The sequence below is a fragment of the Prinia subflava genome, chromosome 2 (assembly GCF_021018805.1).
Source record: "Prinia subflava isolate CZ2003 ecotype Zambia chromosome 2, Cam_Psub_1.2, whole genome shotgun sequence".
In the NCBI taxonomy this organism is placed as follows: domain Eukaryota; kingdom Metazoa; phylum Chordata; class Aves; order Passeriformes; family Cisticolidae; genus Prinia; species Prinia subflava.
In genome coordinates this window covers 31,183,096-31,202,487 of record NC_086248.1, presented here as the reverse complement: position 1 = coordinate 31,202,487, position 19,392 = coordinate 31,183,096, and the positions used below count along the sequence as shown (strand labels likewise).

The window sequence follows — 19,392 nt, the reverse complement described above, 5'->3', positions numbered from 1 at the left end:
TTTGTAACTTGAATAATGAAGGAAATCTTGAGATCACAGTGCTTTTAAAAGGTTTCAATTTTGCTTGTATTAATTTAGAAACCTTGTTCCTGAACTGAGACATCCCCTTAAGCATAGAAAATACTAAAGAAATGTGCTATATCAAGAAAAAAAGAGATCTAAAAATCTGCTTCCTTTTTTATACCTTTCTGTAAACATTTCCTATTGTCAGAGGCCTGCTTCTAGTCTAGATGCATGCAGCATGGCTACTTTTATGTTCTTAAAGATTTTAAACCATTAACCATAGATGAAAAGTGGCTATTGTCACCAAAAGTTATTAAAAGTTAAAGCTATTAAAAGTTATTAGAGTCTTAATCCCTTATAATTCTGGAAGCGTTGTGCTCATAAGTTACAAAGGTGACACTACCATAGCTTATAGCTATTTTGCTCATTGCTGGGAAAATAAGCTTCTGAACTTTCTCATCTATTGCCTAGGACAATGAACTTGTCAGAAAGTGATTGCTTCCATTCACTGAAAGACACGAAGAGAATTCACTTCCATCTGTGAGAGGCTTCTACCTCTGCTACGAATAGCATTCAATTACTACTGTCCTTATTTTTACAGTACCTTTGCCTGGACCCAGAGGTTTAACAATTCGGGATGTTACTCACAGCACCATGAATGTGGTTTGGGATCCTGCTCCAGGAAAAGTTCGAAAATATATCCTAAGATACAAAATAGCTGACGACGCTGATGTTAAAGAGGTAAAATTTTTAAAGTACTTGGGAAGTTTTATTTTGAGAAGCTAAATTACTAAAATAATAGTAAAGGTAGTATTATAACCCACAGGTGAGAGTAAAGAACATCAGTTCATAGTGATTGCAGTTAGGAAAGAGTATTGATTTCTTGGAAACTGAAGGAGCACAAGATAGATTTCTTGGGTACTTCCTTCTTCCTCCTACTCTAGAGAGGAAATATCCTTAAACTGACTAGAGAATTTTCATATGTTTTGGTAAACAGCCATTTCTATGCTCTGCTTAAATATCATTCTGCCAAGGTCTAAGAATAACTTACAATTAAGAGGACAGGATAGTGGAATAAAGTTGTGTTAGCCCCTTTGACTACTGGCAGAATGTGTGTGAGCACTGTTAGAAATATCTTTTAGTTATGTACAAATTTTCCTTAATTGTGCTGCTGGGCACAAACCAGCCCTTGAAGAATTAAATGTTTGTTAAAGGAACCAGAATTTCCCAAAGGTTCAGCCTGCATCCTTGTTTCCAAAGGAATAAAGCAGTGAATGATCCACAAGTACTATGTGTATTTGTTGTAATATGTTTTGCAAAGGAATTAGTAGAGAACACTCAATATTCAAGGGTAAATTTAAGGGAAAATGGGAATACTTAGTGCAGAATACTTCTTTATTTTTCAGTGCAGGAATTTCTGCCATTAGACCAAATGTAGGGTGAGAAATAGATCAATTTACAATCCTTTAAGTCAATGTTGTTATTCCTAGGTGGAACTTGACAGACTCAAAACGAGCGTTACTCTCTCTGACCTTTCCTCCCAAACACTGTACAATGTAAAAGTTGTTGCTGTATATGACGAAGGAGAATCCATACCAACAAATGCAGAAGCTGTCACCCGTAAGTTTTCCCAATAATCATTCTTGTCGTTGTTTTTGCCTTATGTTTAATTTAAGTAGTGTGTGTTGCAATGTTATTGAGTTTAGGTAGAGCTCTAATTTAATCTGAGAAATACTTTATTTGCACTTGTAGCATTATTTACAATATAATAAACTGCAGGAATCTTGGATGAGTTATGTCTTACTGCAGAGAACACTGGTATTGTCTGCAGAGAGTTGAAGATCCACAGAAGCAAAACTATTTCTATTAAAAGACTGAAAGAGAAGCGTAGATGTAGAACTGGTAAGAACATATGAGGACAGAGGAAAAATTTAGCAAGTCTATGCAGGAATCTAGGCAAGTGAATAAGAAGCTAGGCCATATACTAGTGGATTAGAGAGACACCATCCTGCCTCTGATCCAAGAGAGTTTTTGCATCATGGAATGCTAAAGCAGCCTTTACTTTTAGAGAACCATAAATACAGCATTTGAATGTCCTCAAAAAACAGAAGCAGGGAGATGAAATGCACGAGCTCTAAGAGCTGATCTTCATACAAGAGATGTGATAGACTGAAAGGACAAAGCAGCTATCAAGGAAGTTCTCATCCTGATCAAGCTTAGGATTTAAGAATACAGTTAACCAGAAAAGCTACAATAGAAAAGAGTAACTTTACTTTTTCACTGCCTCTCTATCTGGTGTGAAAAAGAAGAAAAACCCATGAATATTCTCTCTCATTTTTTCTTCTAAATTTTTCCTTTGGTAGTCTGATGTATTTAAAAATATTTCTAAGATTTCCTGCTTGCTGTTGGGCTAGTCTTTGCTCTGTACCTGTGGCTTTGTGTGAATGTGTGTGTAAGGAAAGAAGAGGAAAGGTCTGCCAAATAAATTATTTCTAGTTTAATTCCCTGGTTCTACCTATTTACATATTTCTTCCCAGTGGCTATAATATTTTCCCTTCTTAACCTACAATTAACCTCTGTGAATTCTTTCTAAGTAAGAAGCGATTTATTTGGCTCATATAAAAAAAAATTAAGGTTTGCCAGAAATTCATGCAGGAACTTGACCTTTGTCTATGGGAGTTTATATTCACTCCATATAACTCCAAAATGTAACAGCCAGGGCTTCAGTTGTTTTGAGCAGACATGTGAGTTGTGACGTCTGCTGAGGTCTGTTTTATCAGATGATTACCTAACAATGTGACCATATGGAGGATGACTTGATTAGTGTGTGTAAGTGGACTGGGTTATACTATATTTGATTGTAGTCATTAGAAGCACGGTAACTGAGACAAATCTACATAATCTTCTAAATTATTTGTCTGAGTAATTCCTTTGTTTATGTGTATTTATTTTGTAGTTATATTTTATGGAATATTTTTCCTTTTCTCATAATAGAGCCTGTGCCAGCACCAGTCAATCTCAGAATCACAGATATAACCACAAATAGTTTCAGAGGTACATGGGATCATGGAGCTCCAGATGTCTCTCTGTATAGAATAACATGGGGGGTCTATGGAAGAGCAGAAAAACAGGAGGTAAGAATAGAGAGCCACCTTATGCTTTTGAGGGCACTCTCTCAGAGGGTGTATTTTTTAGCTCAGAAATGTAATTGGTAAATTACCTATAACTTGGAAATTCAGTGAAATTCAGTAGGACACATACTTACAGTCATGTTAAGTGATGTTACTGAGTAAAAAGTTACTCAGTTGAATCCCACTGTCTGTTTGCCTGTTTCATTTGTATGTTTTGGGTTTGTTTATTTATCTTTCTCTTTTTTTTTTTTTTTTTTTAATTTCTTCACAAGACTATCTTAAATGGGGATGAGAATAGTTTGGTCTTTGAAAATTTGAATCCAGATACATTATATGATGTCTCAGTTACTGCCATCTATCCTGATGAATCAGAAAGTGATGAGCTCATTGGCAGTGAACGAACATGTAAGTAAATAAAGGGATTCTGCATGTTGTAATTCATATTTATTGAAACAGAAGGCATACATATACAAGAATTCTGAAAATTCTTTCTACTTTTTTCCTAGTACCCTTGGTACCTATCACTACACAAGGTAAGAATCTGAATTTCCAGGTACCATTTTATTGGAGGAAACTCATGGCTCTCTTTTTCTAAACTGTGATGATTGTTGACATTAAAAAGCTGAGATCATTTAATAAATATTACTGTGTATTTGGAAGAATACTAAACACTAGATTACCACGTGTTTATTATTTTACAAACACTACAGTTTATGTTCCCCTGTAGTTAATACATTCTGCTCTTGATCAGGCATTCATGCAGCCCTAAAAGTAAGAATGAAGTGTTTGTCTCTGCCCTTTGGTGAACTACGTATTTATTACTTTCTTTATTATGCTTCTCAGCCCCAAAGAGTGGCCCACGAAACCTTCAGGTGTACAATGCAACTTCACACAGTTTGACTGTCAAATGGGATGCTGCCAGTGGCCGAGTGCAGAGATACAGGATCATTTACCAGCCTATCAGTGGGGATGGCCCTGAACAGTCAGTAAGTAATTTGGAAGTGCTAAAGTTATTCAACCTTAAGTGCAACCTTCTGCAAAGTAATCCAATAGAATAATTTCTTTTCAAAGCACAACACTGTATGTATTTATCACCTTTTACGTGAAGATTTATCTTTGTAGTGAATAAGTATATATTCCCACCTTTTTTTTCTCCCCTTTCAAATTCAAGTTGGAATACTCTTAATTGAGCAGCAATAACTTTGGATGCATCCTGTTTTCTCAAAAATCACATAACCATAGACTCATTTAGGTTGGAAAAGGTCTTTGAGTTCATAAACTCTGACTGTTTATCCATGGATAAAACTAAAATAAAGTGCTGAGGAATAAGTCAATCAGCATCTAAGGCTACAAATCACAGATGCAGGTGTCATAATGATGAATAATATGAACTACCATGACTACTTTCACAGTCCAGAGTTTTCCTTTGTTTTCATAGAGTGCTCCCCATGCTATCAGAAGACTTTGCCATGGAATATGCTGTGAACAGTTGATAGTGTCTCTCACCACTCTAGGGTCAGAATAACCACACAGAGGTAGTAGTTACAATGAGAAATCCATGCAAAACATGTGCTAATGAAGTATTTAAAGTATTTTAGACTCTTTTACTATGATAAGAAGCTGTAATGCTATGGAGAGACAGTGTGATCAGCCAGCTTTCCCTGTGTTGTCAGCTCAAACAGTTTTGACTACTGGCAGCCTACGAAACACAGTCTGGGAATGGTAATTCAGTCAGACTATATATCAGAAGTGTGTGGTACTTAAAAGTGTCCCATTCTGTAGTGGGAGACTGTTGTGGTTACTGTCACATGAGTCAGAGGAACAGTCTCTGATGAAAACCACATTCATTTAGCTTGCTTCTGTAACTGGAGGTCACACATGTTCAGAAGTATATCTAGGAATATTTACTTTAGAATCAGTTGGATATTTACACACCCATTTTAACTCTCTTCTGAACAACATACATTTGGATTGAGGTAAATGAAATATATATTGAGTAGTTGAACACAATTTTAGTGAGAAATCACTAGAGGAATAAGGAACAGTAATAAGTTTAATTAATATCTGTAATTGATTGCTGGCACTGGAGTAAAAAGGGAATTATGATCATTCTCTTGAAATCTGTGCAAAGAATATGGTTAATAGACTTAATTGCTCACCACTGGATAGAGTCAAGCAGTGGCAGTTGGAAAAAACATCTCTATTTAAGGAGAGCACACAGAACTCTCATACTCTGTTCATGGCATGTAATGTCTGTTTGCAAATGACTTACAGTCACATGATCATAATTCCTTGTCTGCTTTTGTTACTCCAATATTTTATTAAACTGTAGATGCTGAGTAGGCAGTAAAACAGTAACCACCAAAGTATTTAAAATACAATTTTTGGAGGGTTTTTCTTGCCCTGTCTGACTTTTAATGGCCTCAGCACCAAAAAGGAATCACAGGTAATTTGAAGACAGAAAAAAAAGTCTGAAAAAACTGCACACAACTGCAGAGACCATCATGATCATTTAGGATCAGGTTTTAAAAGACAATCAGATACTAAAATGTAGAGGCAGCCATGATGGGATGATAAAAACATTAGTGCTTTGAAAGGAGCTTTGTACACTTGAGTACAAAACCCCCCTTTGATTGTAAGTTAAAATAGTCTGCTTGTAAATTAAAATTATCTACTGTTATGAAATGTGAAGATGTGGAAGTGCTTGCTCTTTGTCAGTTCTTCATCTGCAGATGATTTGAAGTGTTATGTGGAACACATTAGCTGAATAGGCTTTGAAAATGTGCGGATAGTCTTAAAAGTACAAAGAATGATGGAAGTTACAATATAATTTGTTCTGGTACAGGATTGGGAGTTTATATATAATTGTGGTTGTAAGCAAGTTTAGAGATTTTAAGGAATAGTGTCTTTGTGTCTAAACATGCTAAAACCAATATGTACTAAATATGACTACTGTTCAGTGTCTATTGTCAGTCACAACAAAAATGCAGCATTTGACACATCACAGTGTTTTGCACTCTGCATCAAATGCTTGCTTTCTTTACTGTAGCAGTAAGCACAAAGAGGCAGTATAGAAGGGATTTTAATATTTCCCTTTTGTTTTGGTGCAGACTACAGTTGGAGGGCGACAGAACAGTGTGGTGATACAGAAGCTGCAGCCTGACACACCCTATGCTATTACTGTGTCATCAATGTATGCAGATGGTGAGGGGGGACGGATGACAGGACGAGGCAGAACCAGTGAGTAACTTCTTCAGGTCTTCTTAGGTACAAAGCAATATCAATGCATTGCTTTTCAGAAGAACTGAGAAAACTTTCTTGTGGTGAAATTCATCCCATCTCTATTTGTCATTTGTCCTTTGGTGGCTTTCAAGTTTCTGAAGTAAGAACACTGTCAGTATACTGGCTGTAGACAAACCCTGGACCACTGTCTTTGACTGGATGCCCAGTTTTTACAGCTGAAAGAAACCTTAATCTTACTATGAAACATCTTCCTAATTTTAATTTGTTTAATTGTTTTATTCCATAAGGTAGTAAACACCTTAAAGCATCTGAAGGCACGTAACTTTCATATATGTGTGCTTTTAAGCACCTTCAGTTGAGAGGCTGACCTTCGCAGTGTGCACTTTAGGACTCCACCATTTTATATTGATGCATTCTTTTGATCTTGCTATAGAAATCACTGAGTGATTTGCTATCAGAGACACTACAGGTGTAAATCCTGTTTCAATATATTTACTTAATTAATTACATAACTATAAAATTATTAATTCAATTGCATTTACCTTAATTATGAGCTTACAATGGAAAGTCAGACACAGCAATGGGTTTGGTGAGGAATGAAGAAAAAAATCCTAACAAACTCATTGCATAATTCCAAAATAGTGTCCAGAATTAATTTTTTCTAACTAGCACTGTTTGCAGTGTTGGATAGGGCTGATATGTTCTGATTGATGAAGATAAATAAGATTTAACATGAGCTACAAAACCTATTTTTAAAATTTTCTAAGGACACATTACAGAGGGGTGATCTGACAGCAAAAAGGAGAGAATAGGGTCCCACATTTCTGACATCTTATTGGTCTGTTTCAGAACCTCTCACCACTGTGAAGAACTTGCTAGTTTATGACCCAACCACCAGTACCCTGAATATTCGGTGGGATCATGCAGAAGGAAGTCCTCGCCAGTACAAAGTGTTTTATGGGCCTACAGCTGGAGGTGCAGAAGAAATGGTAAATTCTTTTTGTGGACCTCACTAACCACCTCAGATAAATTACAGCTCATGGTGGTGGTGGGAGAAATGCTGCTGGGTGAAGTAGGTCTTGTTTGCCTATGCACTGGATTTTTTTCTGTTCACAGCCACCCTGGAGAAAATGCACAGCACCTCCATGAGAGTTCCTCCCATATGTATTACAGATGTTTGATTTCTTATAGTAACTTTTAATGATTAGTTCTTAGCATGGGATTTAATACCACACACAATTTTTTGTTTCTTTATCCCTAGGGCACTCTGTGTGAGTGTAAAGCTGACTTCAGGGTATACAAAAGGTTATAAAGTTAGCAGACTTCACTTCTACTCATTTTTACTGCTAGGAAGTCATGTGACTGTAAGCTTCAATGTTATTTGTGAAAGCTGAAAAATTCACATTCTAATCTCCTGAAATTACTTAATTACTAAAGAGCTAAAAGAATCCTGAAAATAGGAAACCCTTGCTGCTGACTGGGAAATATTATTTCTCAGTTGTGTTTCTTTTCTCCACATCAGTGCAATTTAATGTGCACATGAAATGAGTCATACATGAATGCCATCGTTTCAATAGCAACTAAAGTGCTACTGATGACAAATATTCTTAAATGCTGTGGAGTTTTATTTCCTAACATGAGCTGCTCATTACTTCTTGTCATTCTCATGTTGTAGTGTATGTAATTTTTTTTCTTGACTTAGAAAGTGATATTTTAATGCCTTTGAGCTGCTAAATAGTAGTCATTAAAGAGATTACTGCAGATTCTGCTACTTTCATTACACTTCATTTCACTACAGCAGGATCTGGACCCAAAAGTGGAGAGAGCTATAATGGATTATATAGGAGAACATAGAATTTATTTGTATTAAGTTTGAGACACAATCTTCTTGAAAGACAGCTCCAGAAGATACCACAAACCATAAGTTTTTTTAAGCTTCACCTTTTGTAAAGTTTTTATCACATCCAGTCTGGAAATGAGATAGAAGTAGGGGAGTAAAGTGAGAAATAAAATAGCTTGAACTTGTTTGATTGTTTGTTTTTGGTTTTTATTTTCATGTTTTTGTAAGATTCTTGGCCTTTCCTTTCTCTCTAAATTTGTAGACCACAGTACCAGGAAATACAAACTATGTCGTCCTGAGGACTCTTGAACCCAACACACCTTACACTGTAACTGTGGTTCCAGTTTTCCCAGAGGGGGATGGTGGACGTACCTCTGACACTGGACGCACTTGTAAGGAAAATAGTCCTTGTCAAGAAAATGTTAGGAATTTTTTTATCAATGGCCTCAGATCATTAGAAATTGATTTTACATTAAAAGTTTACCAGTTGGTTGTTTTTGCAGCTTTGTAATTTAGTCTATTTTCTTTGCTTATTTGTGTGGAGGCTTTCAGTCCACTTAACTTGGGCAAGCTCAGCTCGAAAGTTGCACAGCAAATTTAATGTTTACTTCACGAAACAGTAAAATTTTAATTGTACTGCTAGTAGAAATACTTGTGAACAAAGAGCGAATATTGGTGTTAATCCATGCTGATGTCAACACCATGTACTTAACTTTGTCCAGGAAGTTTGGGCCACTAACGTCAGCTTGACCTAAACTGTAGTTTGTGGTTAATTTTCATATATATCTGATCAACAACAGGATAACAAAGTGTTATGATCATACTTTCAATCTGCAGTACAAACATGTACTTTGATGCCTGGTACAGAATTTTGGTAAGACCAAACATGGAGATTGTTAGCTTTTTAAATTTTGGGCTAACAAAAGTAATGTGTTTGTCTTGGGCTGAGGTGTTTTCAGCTTCTTTTGATGCTATTGTGAATTCATGTGGAAATAGAACCTACACAAGCAACTTTGTAAAACTTAATTTAAATTCTCCTTGATCTAGTGGAGAGAGGAACACCAAGAAACATTCACGTTTACAACCCCACACCAAACAGCATGAATGTCCGTTGGGAACCTGCTCCAGGTCCAGTACAGCAATACAGAATTAATTATGCTCCACTGTCTGGCCCAAGGCCATCAGAATCTGTAAGTAATTTAGATTTTATACTATTAGTCAAATGTGCGTTGAGAATATTGCTTCCTTCAAAGAGTGTAAAAAATAATAGTAAACTCAGGCCAGCTTTGTGCCCAGGAGAGTCTCTACTGAAAGCGCAGTGTTTATATGAGCCTAGTACATTGCTAATAAAGCCTTAATTTGGTTAAATTGAAGAAATAAGGAATAAGACTCTTGTTTTAAACTTGGTATTGAGGACTGAGTATCCTTTATCATATTGCAGGTAAAGTTGAGTTAAATTAAATTATTTTTTAAGAGAGTCGGAGAAAATAAATATTTATTAGGAATTGTGTAATTATAAAACTAGATGGCAGGTTTATGTGATTTTACCACCAAAACATCTGCTTACCCCACATCATTACTGTTTAGTGGGAGTTGGTGAGCAATGAAGTCTGGATATAGGTAAAAAAGTGCCCTCCAGGTGTAAAGTAAGAATTCTTGGATTTCTATAGAAGTAAGTGCAGTTTTAAAGCTTTGACCATGAATGTACTCACTCAAAATATACACCCATCTCTTACATGTAGATATACATGTTTTAATGTAAGGAATTGTAAAGAATTTTGTGTTCTTTATACATAGTAAACTGTACAGGATTTACTTATTTAGTTTAGTTTTTTTAGTTCCTGAATGTTTCTCCAATATTTTCTGAACTATTTTAATGTAAAATGTAAAAAATAACAGTTGTATTTGCAGAATGAGAGCTCTTTATACTGTTTTTTCTTTTTTTTCACCCATTATTGAATTTTTTATCTATATTACATATTTATTTTAAACTTGTGTTATTTTTCTTAGACAGTGTGCAGCATGGTCATGTCTCAAATTTTTCTATATTTCATTCAAATTATTTTCTAAAAAGAGATGGCATAAGCTGAAACTTTATTTATATAGGTGCTTTTTGTTTCTGTTTTAGATTGTGGTGCCAGGCAACACTCGTGATGTGATTCTGGAGCGCTTGACTCCTGACACTGCTTACTCAATAAATGTTATAGCTCTGTATGCAGATGGAGAGGGAAATCCAAGCCAAGCGCAGGGAAGAACATGTAAGAGACAGACAATACTTGTCTTGTGAAGTATATGTCAAAATTGGTGTGTGAAGAACTTATAAAATTGCTTACAAAATTACAAATAATGTAAGATATTTAGTGCAACTCTGAATTAATGTATCTAAATTATGTCTGCAGCAATTACAGGCTTCAGGGACAGAAAACTTTTGCTATGCTGTCAGTTGTGGTACTTGAATAATTAGCCATGTATTTTTCAATTGGGAAATAAGCTTAATTTGAATGTGTAAGAGTTTAAAGGCTCAAAATTTTGTTCTCAAAAGTTTTGTTCTCAAAATCAAATTACAGGCAAAAAACAATTTATCTTTTGTAATAAAAAATAGCCTATTAAGATGGGTATAATTAGTTGTCAACAGAAAAAAAGGGCTTCATTTTTGGTGTCTGACATGGTAGTTGTATGTGTTGACCTCCCCTGCTGTTTGGTTTTTTTTTGCTGCACACGCTTAAACACCAAAATCTCCTTGTTACAGCTTATCTTGTAAGATCTTGGCTGGCTTATGCTTAGATTCTTTAAAATTCATGCTAGAAATTACATGTATAGAACCTGTCAACAACAATAATTTTGCTTCATCTATGTTTTCGCTGTAAAATCCCCATATTCATCTAAAACTTGAAGATGTGACAGACTACAGTTATACTTGTCTGCAGGAATTTGAGAAGCAGAATATGTGGGGATGCTCACATATCTGTATGTTCTCTCCCTTCCATACTGCTCCAGTTCCTCCAGCTGGGCCCTCTTTCTATTTAAGACCTTCAGGCACTGCTGCATGATCATTGGCTTAATCTCCCTTGTATATTTATTTATTCAGAGTTTCAGGAAGGGCCCTTTGGCTTCAGGGCAATATTTGAATTGATGAGGGTGACACTGATCTAGAGGTATCATACCCCATATCACCTTCTGTATTTTCATTCTTCAGTGCCTCGCAGTGGTCCAAGGAATGTGAGAGTATTTGATGAGACTACAAATAGCCTTTCTGTGCAATGGGACCACGCTGATGGGCCAGTCCAGCAGTACAGAATCATTTATTCACCCACTGTGGGAGACCCTATTGATGAATACGTAAGTTCTGTAATTCCTTAGTAACCACTGAGGTGTTAGTCAATTCTTTAGGCTACAGAAAAAACAAGACGTGTTCTACGTGTAGTACACTGTGCAGGCTCTGTGGGTTGTCTGGTCATTGTTGTCTATGTTAGGAAGCCATTGTTTGTGTAAAACAGGGTTTTTTTCATGAAGCTACAGCAAATATATGGTTTAATGAACAAATATGTGTGTGAAATATGTGAAATGTTAAATATGTGAGTCACACATTAATCAGAAAATTCTGAACAGAATCTGTTTCCTGGCATTTCATTAAAATGGGATGCATTGAATAGCCATCTATTACTTCATACTGTATTCGTTACAAAGTCAGTGTGCTAGGATACAGAATAAAAATAAATTTGCCTTTTATAAATTGAAGAGAGATGACAGAGTCTAATAAGACAACAATGGTAACTTTGATTCAGCATCTAACTTGCTGTTCTAAGTTTCAGTATGTATTGTGTGTTTCATTTCCTGCACCTTAACGAAAGCACAAGTTATTCTGAAGCCTATAAAATTCATGGAGTATTTATAGCAAAGCTAAGCTCAGATCCTATAGAGGACAATGGTGGAATTCTTGCCACCAGCCCAAATGACATTATTATTGCTGTAAATCACATGCTGAAAATTCACTATTTGAAAATTCCTTACTGGACTTTTTAATCAGAAGATATGTCAACACACATATCTTCTTTGCAGAAAAGATTAGACAATCTATAAAAACAGCAAGTCTCAAACACCTGAAAATTTTAATCAAGTATTGATAGCAAGTGCTGATTGGCGTGAGCTTTGGAGGTAGATACCTCAATTTACTTCCCTTAGTTTCAGTGCTTTATGTTGTATGGAACAGGATCACTTTGGGGATTATACTACATTTTCATTAGAAAGGAACAATTGTGTATGGCTGCATAAGGAAGCTGAGACTGAGGGATGCATAAATATGGACATTTTTATATGTCAATATATTTAGAGCTTCCTTCCATCTCAGAACAACTTATTTCTACCAAGAAAACAAACACATCATTATGACTTTTATATTTCCATGAGGGAAGAGTATTGAAATCTTGGTGGAGAGCTGCAGCATCTCAGTCTGATGTGAGGGTTGGGACCAAAGAGTCAATTTGATTTCTGTTTTTGTGATGGTCACAGTGTTTTGTAATTCAAAATAACAAATTCTGATAATTGTTTATAGACTATAACCCTTATGGTACCTTGAATGACTCTTTCCATGGTGGACATAAAACCTAGTGTGCCAAACGTTAGAACAAACATTTGTTTCTAGCTACTGTCACCATTGATCAGTTACAAGACTGTGAGTGTTTACCTCTATTTTTTTTGTGTTCTAGACAACAGTTCCTGGCATAAGAAATAATGTGATACTACAACCCCTACAATCAGATACACCATATAAAATCACTGTTGTTGCTGTGTACGAAGATGGAGATGGTGGACAACTGACTGGAAATGGCAGAACTGGTAATTATAGCTTTCATATTGTTTATTCTTTTTGAAATTTAAGATATATTCTTTGAGCACTTAAACACTGTTAGGGTTTCATTAAGTTAAAGAATTAATTACCTTGCAGTGTAACAATCTGCATTTCTAAAGACTGAAAAACAATTACTAGCCTAATTGGAATGGGATTTTTTCTTTTTTTTTTAGTTGGCCTGCTTCCTCCTCAAAATATGTATATAACTGATGAATGGTATACACGTTTCAGAGTTTCCTGGGATCCTTCACCATCCCCTGTTCTTGGCTATAAAATTGTATACAAACCTGTTGGTAAGAAAACTTGTTCATTCTGAGTATACCACTTTCAGAACAATGAGTAGCTAAAGGCAGACCAGAGTAGAAATCATATGTATCATTTTGTGTTAAAGGATCTATTTATTTCCTTTGTTTACCAATTTTCATGAAAGCTTTACTCTTATTATCAGTATTCTATAATAAACACAAACTATCAATCACAGTTTTGTACATTCAATTACAGGGGTTGAATTGTATAATTAAAACTTTATACAGTAACCTGATTTGTTTATAACCTCTTTAATGCCTCTTGTCCTTCTAAGGCTATGAACCAGTGTATATAAGATGACACTGGACAGGTATTTGGGTACTAATGGGTACTTTCTAGAAGCCAAACACAAATATTGCACAATAGTTTGTAAAGCTATGTGTATATTCTGCTTGCAACATTGTAAAATGCTAAAATTTAAGAAATCAAAATGCTTTGATTTAGAAAAAATGAGGTTAACATTTAGTGATGTGTAAGAGAAAGAATAGTTTTGTAGCTCATGTAATCATGATTCTTTCTTTCTCTGTTCTTCATGCTTCCTTGATTCAAGGTTCAAATGAGCCCAGGGAGTTTTTTGTGGGAGAAGTAACTTCCTACACTTTGCATAACCTGTCTCCCAGTACTACTTATGATGTGAATGTTTATGCCCAGTATGATTCTGGAATGAGCGTACCTTTGACAGATCAAGGCACTACATGTAAGTCAGAATAATTTTGTCATAGTCATGCTAGATATATATGCTGGTTTGAGATAACATTGATAAAGAGAAAATTTTGATGGCTGGTTGCTAGGAAGCCTGAGCATCCTTTCAAGGAGAATACTTGTCATCTGTCCACGATGTAGATCTTAAAAAAAACTAATCTTGGAAAAAGTAATGAAGATTTATTTTAAAGTAAAGATTTTATGAAATAAAATTTTCTAGTCTATTTCCTAAAATTTTGTTAAGCTACATTTGGAATCAATCTTTATCTGTCTCCGGGATACTACAGAACCTAACCATGTTACTAAGCAGGTCTAGGCTTTTTGAGACTCTCCTTTTACCTCATAGGAATGTCCAGTGATTTTGATGGTGGCTTCAGCTAAGAAACTTCTAAAAATTTCTGCAGTTATGATGAATCAAGCATCCTGGCTCAGTACACTCTTTTCATACTGCTATATATATGAGTCAGATTTTTATTTTTGGAGGTTTCTTATTTTGTAAAGAAATCAACTTCATGTGAAAACTCATAAAATGGGCTGTTACCCAGTATGGGATCTGGGGCCTTTGTAAATAGCTAGGTGGGGATCTGTAGGGTGTAAAACAGAGATTTGACTAGAACTGCTCTTTCTTTTTGCAAGTATTTTTTAAAAATCAAATTCCAAACCAGCAATGCTAATATAATTTTCATTTTGGTATGCTTTACCTGTTACACACTATTTTCCAGAGAACAATTTCTCTCTCTTTTCACAGTATATTTGAACGTCACTGACCTAACAAGTTACAAAGTGGGTTGGGATACCCTCTGTATCCGGTGGTCACCTCATCGGTCGGCAACGTCCTACAGACTGAAGCTAAACCCAACTGATGGTGCGTTCTATTTTTTGCATTTTCTGGAAACATATTTGTCTTATGTCACTGACAGCACCACTTATTTGGATTTGTGGTGAGCACCAACCATAATGATACATCTGGTTGAGTTTTAAAGCTCTGAACATAACCTGTTTTTCTTGAGTGGGGAAAAAGCTGCAAAGAGGGAGTACTACTTATTGTCAAGTGGACTTACATATACCAGTTGACTGGTTTCACAAGTACACTGCAATTGTACTTTCCAGTGTGCTCCAGGGTTCATAATCATTACACAATTTTGGTCTAGAAAGGCTACTCTGGGACAAGAGTGCTGTTGGGTCCAACCTCCTCTCAAGAAGTTTCTTATTTTTACACTTATGTACACATACATTAGAAGGGAAATAAGAGGTTCTAACTTTCTTTCCATTGGGCTTTTTCTTCACAGGTTCCAGAGGACAGGAAATCACAATACGTGGGTCAGAAACGAGCCACTGTTTTACTGGCCTCTCACCAGACACAGAATACAATGCTACTGTCTTTGTTCAGACCCCTAACCTTGAGGGACCTCCAGTCTCCATGAGGGAGCACACAGGTAGGTAACAGAGTCTGTAAATTTTAAGTTTTAGCTATAGAATTTGTCTTATTCCAGCTGTAGAATAAAATTGTTATTCCTTTTCAGTCCTCAAGCCTACAGAGGCACCAACTCCACCACCTACACCTCCTCCACCTCCCACAATCCCTCCAGCTCGGGATGGTATGTTTATTTCTAGAATTATTCAATATTTTTGTGTAGTTGCAGTACTATTTCATAGTTTACCTCCATTTTTCATAACGTTAATTGGATTAAAAACTAGCACACCATTTTAGGGAAATGAAGATTGCGACCTTTCCTAATGCCACCCCTTTGTTCTAGAGCTTTACTAGACTTCAGCATTTCCTGGTTTAGAACAGCACGATGCAAACCTTTGGGGAAAAATTATTGATATTCTATAGCTCTACAATAGAAAGTTCATGAGATTATCTGCTCTCAGCAGATAATTAATGTTTTACAGTAGCTGATCAGAAAAATAAATATTTTACAACATTTACATTTTATTATTGAACTCTTTCACATTTCTTTAAGTTTTCTTTGATATATTTTAATAAATGTTTTTGTATAGCACATTAGTCATCTGCCAGGCTGAATGTGTGGTACCAGACATTTGCTGAATATTTGTCATTCTTAAATTTTCAAATTTTGAAGCAATATTTATTTCATGGTGATACGGTTGATGTATTTTAAGGGTTCCTTTTCTTGGACTTTCAGTGTGCAGAGGTGCCAAAGCAGACATAGTATTCTTGACTGATGCTTCCTGGAGTATTGGTGATGACAATTTCAACAAAGTAGTGAAATTTGTTTTTAGTACAGTAGGAGCCTTTGATTTAATCAATCCTGCTGGAATCCAGGTAGGCTTGTTATTCCTATTGGGTACATTTTGGAGGGAAATTGAAGATGAACTGAATTGTTATTTTCTTTCAGAATTATGTCATTTTTTATATTAAATTGTTGTAAAACACATGCATATATGTGTGCGTGCCTATTATTTATTAAATATATTTGCCATTTTAAAAATACAAGGGAAATTCAGTCTATTTTGAGATGTTTATATTCTGAAAGACAAAAGCTACAGTTTGTGGGAATCCTCCAGGTAGAGAAACTGGGGTGATGTATGGTCAATTTTATGTTTTTATTTATTTGTATACAGCATCAATAAGTGGCACACTGCCTAGTTCTTATATCCTATGTTTTGTCTGTGTCATATCAGAAGTCTGTTTCAAGGACATCCTGACTTTTGATTAGTATAAAAAACGAGTCTTGTGCATGCAGGGTCCAGCTGGCTTGCCAGAGCTCCCTAGAATCCCACTGCACTAAATAACAGAATGCCTTTAAAAAAGGCACTTGCAGAAGCCTTTTCATGCTGGGATAACGTGGGTCCTCTCCACAGTGGGCACAGTAAACGTATGAAAAGGTCCTCTTAATGAATTAGTGCATTTTGAGAGAGTAAACAATAATAGCTAATGAGAGGTAGACTTTCAGGAGTTCTGGGCTGCTCACAGTTATGTCAAAGTAGGCTGTCAGGCTTCTTACCATAAGCATTGCACCATTATCAGTTTTCTTCTACTTGTAGGAAGCTGGATGAAATCAATATCTGGGTTCCCATAACCACTTCTCTTTCACTATCTGAAATGAAAAACATGAGGTCTGAGAGAGTTTCTTACATGGTATTTCTGGAGTGTTGCAGAGAGCTGCAGGTGCAATGCATATTCTTTGGTTAGAAGGCTGACAGGATATTTACATTGTTAAAGGTCTGCTTTTCATCTTCTAGGCATACTTGTAGTCATTTGATTCCCTATCTTTAACTTCATGGAATTCTAAAGGAAAAGATACTCCTTAAAGCCACTTTGTGTCAGACACTCTTTATCATTCTTAGCTCTGATCTATACTGAGTAGTTTTCCTTTTCATTTGTTTTTAGTTTCGTATATTTTTCTTGCTAATATATATGGAAGTGGAGAAGACAATATAGGCAACAGACACATATAAATACTAATGTTTAGTAAAATAATGAAGTCACATACCACTTGAGATGCGACAATCTCAGGTTTTTAATTGAAAAATAATAATTTTAAAAGGGGAATTTACTACAACAAATGGGAATATATACATACAGAAATATTTCTATTCAGCATTAAAATGGTATGCTATAACACATTTTTACAGAATATTAAAAGGAGCAAAATAAAAAAGTATTTAAAGATTATTTAGGAATAAATTTTCAGTGATTGTATTTCAGTATTTAAGGCAAGAGAATATACACTTATGTGTGTATCCAACTTTACTGACACTCTATTGACAAATTCTTTTCTATTCCTAAAATAAACCCCAGCTGGAAGTTTACTAGATACTGTACATCTGCTCAGAAGCAGAGAATAGGCATATGTACCTGCATACCATAGTAACAGCAAGAATTTGATCATGTGCATTTAAAGCCATGTAACATTTTGTACATAGAAGAGAAAGAAAAAAAGGAGAGAAGGAAAAAAGCAAAGATAGTTGTGTGCATATTACTGTGGTGTCTATATATAAAAATATGAGTGCATAAATCAGACATTTGAAAAAGAATTTTTTTATTATTCAAGGCCTATTAATATAAGTTTAAGGCTTATTAATATTAATATTTACATATTTCAATGGCTTGACTGTGGACATATGAGACTGAACACTGTGTTATATTCCATTTCAGGTTTCATTTGTACAGTACAGTGATGAGGCAAAATCTGAATTTAAACTGAATACATTTGATGACAAAGCTCAGGCCCTGGGAGCTCTTCAAAATATTCAGTACAGAGGAGGAAACACAAGGACAGGTAATTCTGGGCTGTAATCATATTTATTTAAGGTAAAATATGTTCAGAAACTGCCTAATTATCCCAATATTGCATGGGTGAAGAAACAGGTTTTTCTGTTATGTTTTAGCTCTGTGGCTGTTGCCCTTATGAAGTAAAAGAACTATTCTCTTGTGGCTAATAAGGATGATTCCTTGTTTATTGTACACTTTGCAGGCAAAGCCCTAACATTTATCAAAGAAAAGGTTTTGACTTGGGAGAGTGGCATGAGGCGAGGTGTTCCCAAGGTACTTGTTGTTGTCACAGATGGTCGGTCTCAGGATGAGGTGAGGAAAGCAGCGACAGTCATACAGCACTCTGGTAAGCAACTCACAGCACCTGGATGTTCCTTTTCTGTATTGCTTCAATTATCTGGGAATCATTTACTCATCCTTTATGGACTCAGAAATGTATTCTGAGTATTTGGGGAAAGCTCAAAACTATTCAAAGAATTTGTGCTCTCTGGACCTCGACTTATATTTTCTTTCTTAAGCCTTCTCTCTGGGGAAGGATGTGGCTTCCCAAAGTTTTTAAGTAAGTCGTCATGCATAGCATTTCAAAGATGTGGCATTTGGTTACTTCATTCTCTTTTCGGTGTCTGGACCTCAGAAATCATTGGGAAGTGTACTCCATACTAGTGCTTATGTTTTAATGGGCCTGGTTTGCTGAGGTTTATGTTTTATTTGGTGTAAACTAGTGGATCTCCAGTTAAAGTAACTGTTTTTGAAGGAGCTGGGTCTGAATGGACTCCTCTGTCGCCTTTTGAGCTAAGAAGCACTGCACTTCCTCATCAGATTTGATGATTGTGGCTTATGTGTCTGTTCCTGTCCCAGCAATTGGCATTTTGCATTTCAGTGCATGAACCACCTAGTCCTGATCTCTGAGCAGGGAGATGTTGTACATCCTTATGGGAATCACATGCATGTAAAGCACAGGTGGTCATCTTCTCTTTCTCTTTAGTCTGGAAGAATAAGCTCTGTCTAGATGGTTTCTCAGTCTCCCTGGACAATATGCTTCAGTGCTTAACTACCCTACTGGTAGGAGACCTTT

General features: G+C 35.8%; 1 protein-coding gene across 2 annotated transcripts in view; it reads left to right on the top strand.

The window, feature by feature from the left end:
- COL12A1 (collagen type XII alpha 1 chain) overlaps window positions 1-19,392 on the top strand; it is a 101,014-nt gene that overhangs the window by 48,150 nt on the left and 33,472 nt on the right. For both annotated transcript variants that reach the window (XM_063389479.1, XM_063389480.1), the window contains 21 exons: window positions 605-744; window positions 1,494-1,623; window positions 2,998-3,137; window positions 3,407-3,539; window positions 3,641-3,667; window positions 3,978-4,120; window positions 6,245-6,374; window positions 7,227-7,366; window positions 8,480-8,609; window positions 9,265-9,407; window positions 10,346-10,475; window positions 11,414-11,556; window positions 12,924-13,053; window positions 13,240-13,359; window positions 13,923-14,069; window positions 14,823-14,939; window positions 15,364-15,510; window positions 15,598-15,672; window positions 16,225-16,364; window positions 18,201-18,324; window positions 18,520-18,663. In XM_063389479.1, the coding sequence (XP_063245549.1) occupies window positions 605-744; window positions 1,494-1,623; window positions 2,998-3,137; window positions 3,407-3,539; window positions 3,641-3,667; window positions 3,978-4,120; window positions 6,245-6,374; window positions 7,227-7,366; window positions 8,480-8,609; window positions 9,265-9,407; window positions 10,346-10,475; window positions 11,414-11,556; window positions 12,924-13,053; window positions 13,240-13,359; window positions 13,923-14,069; window positions 14,823-14,939; window positions 15,364-15,510; window positions 15,598-15,672; window positions 16,225-16,364; window positions 18,201-18,324; window positions 18,520-18,663 (2,673 nt within the window). The remainder of the gene's footprint in view (window positions 1-604; window positions 745-1,493; window positions 1,624-2,997; window positions 3,138-3,406; window positions 3,540-3,640; window positions 3,668-3,977; window positions 4,121-6,244; window positions 6,375-7,226; window positions 7,367-8,479; window positions 8,610-9,264; window positions 9,408-10,345; window positions 10,476-11,413; window positions 11,557-12,923; window positions 13,054-13,239; window positions 13,360-13,922; window positions 14,070-14,822; window positions 14,940-15,363; window positions 15,511-15,597; window positions 15,673-16,224; window positions 16,365-18,200; window positions 18,325-18,519; window positions 18,664-19,392) is intronic.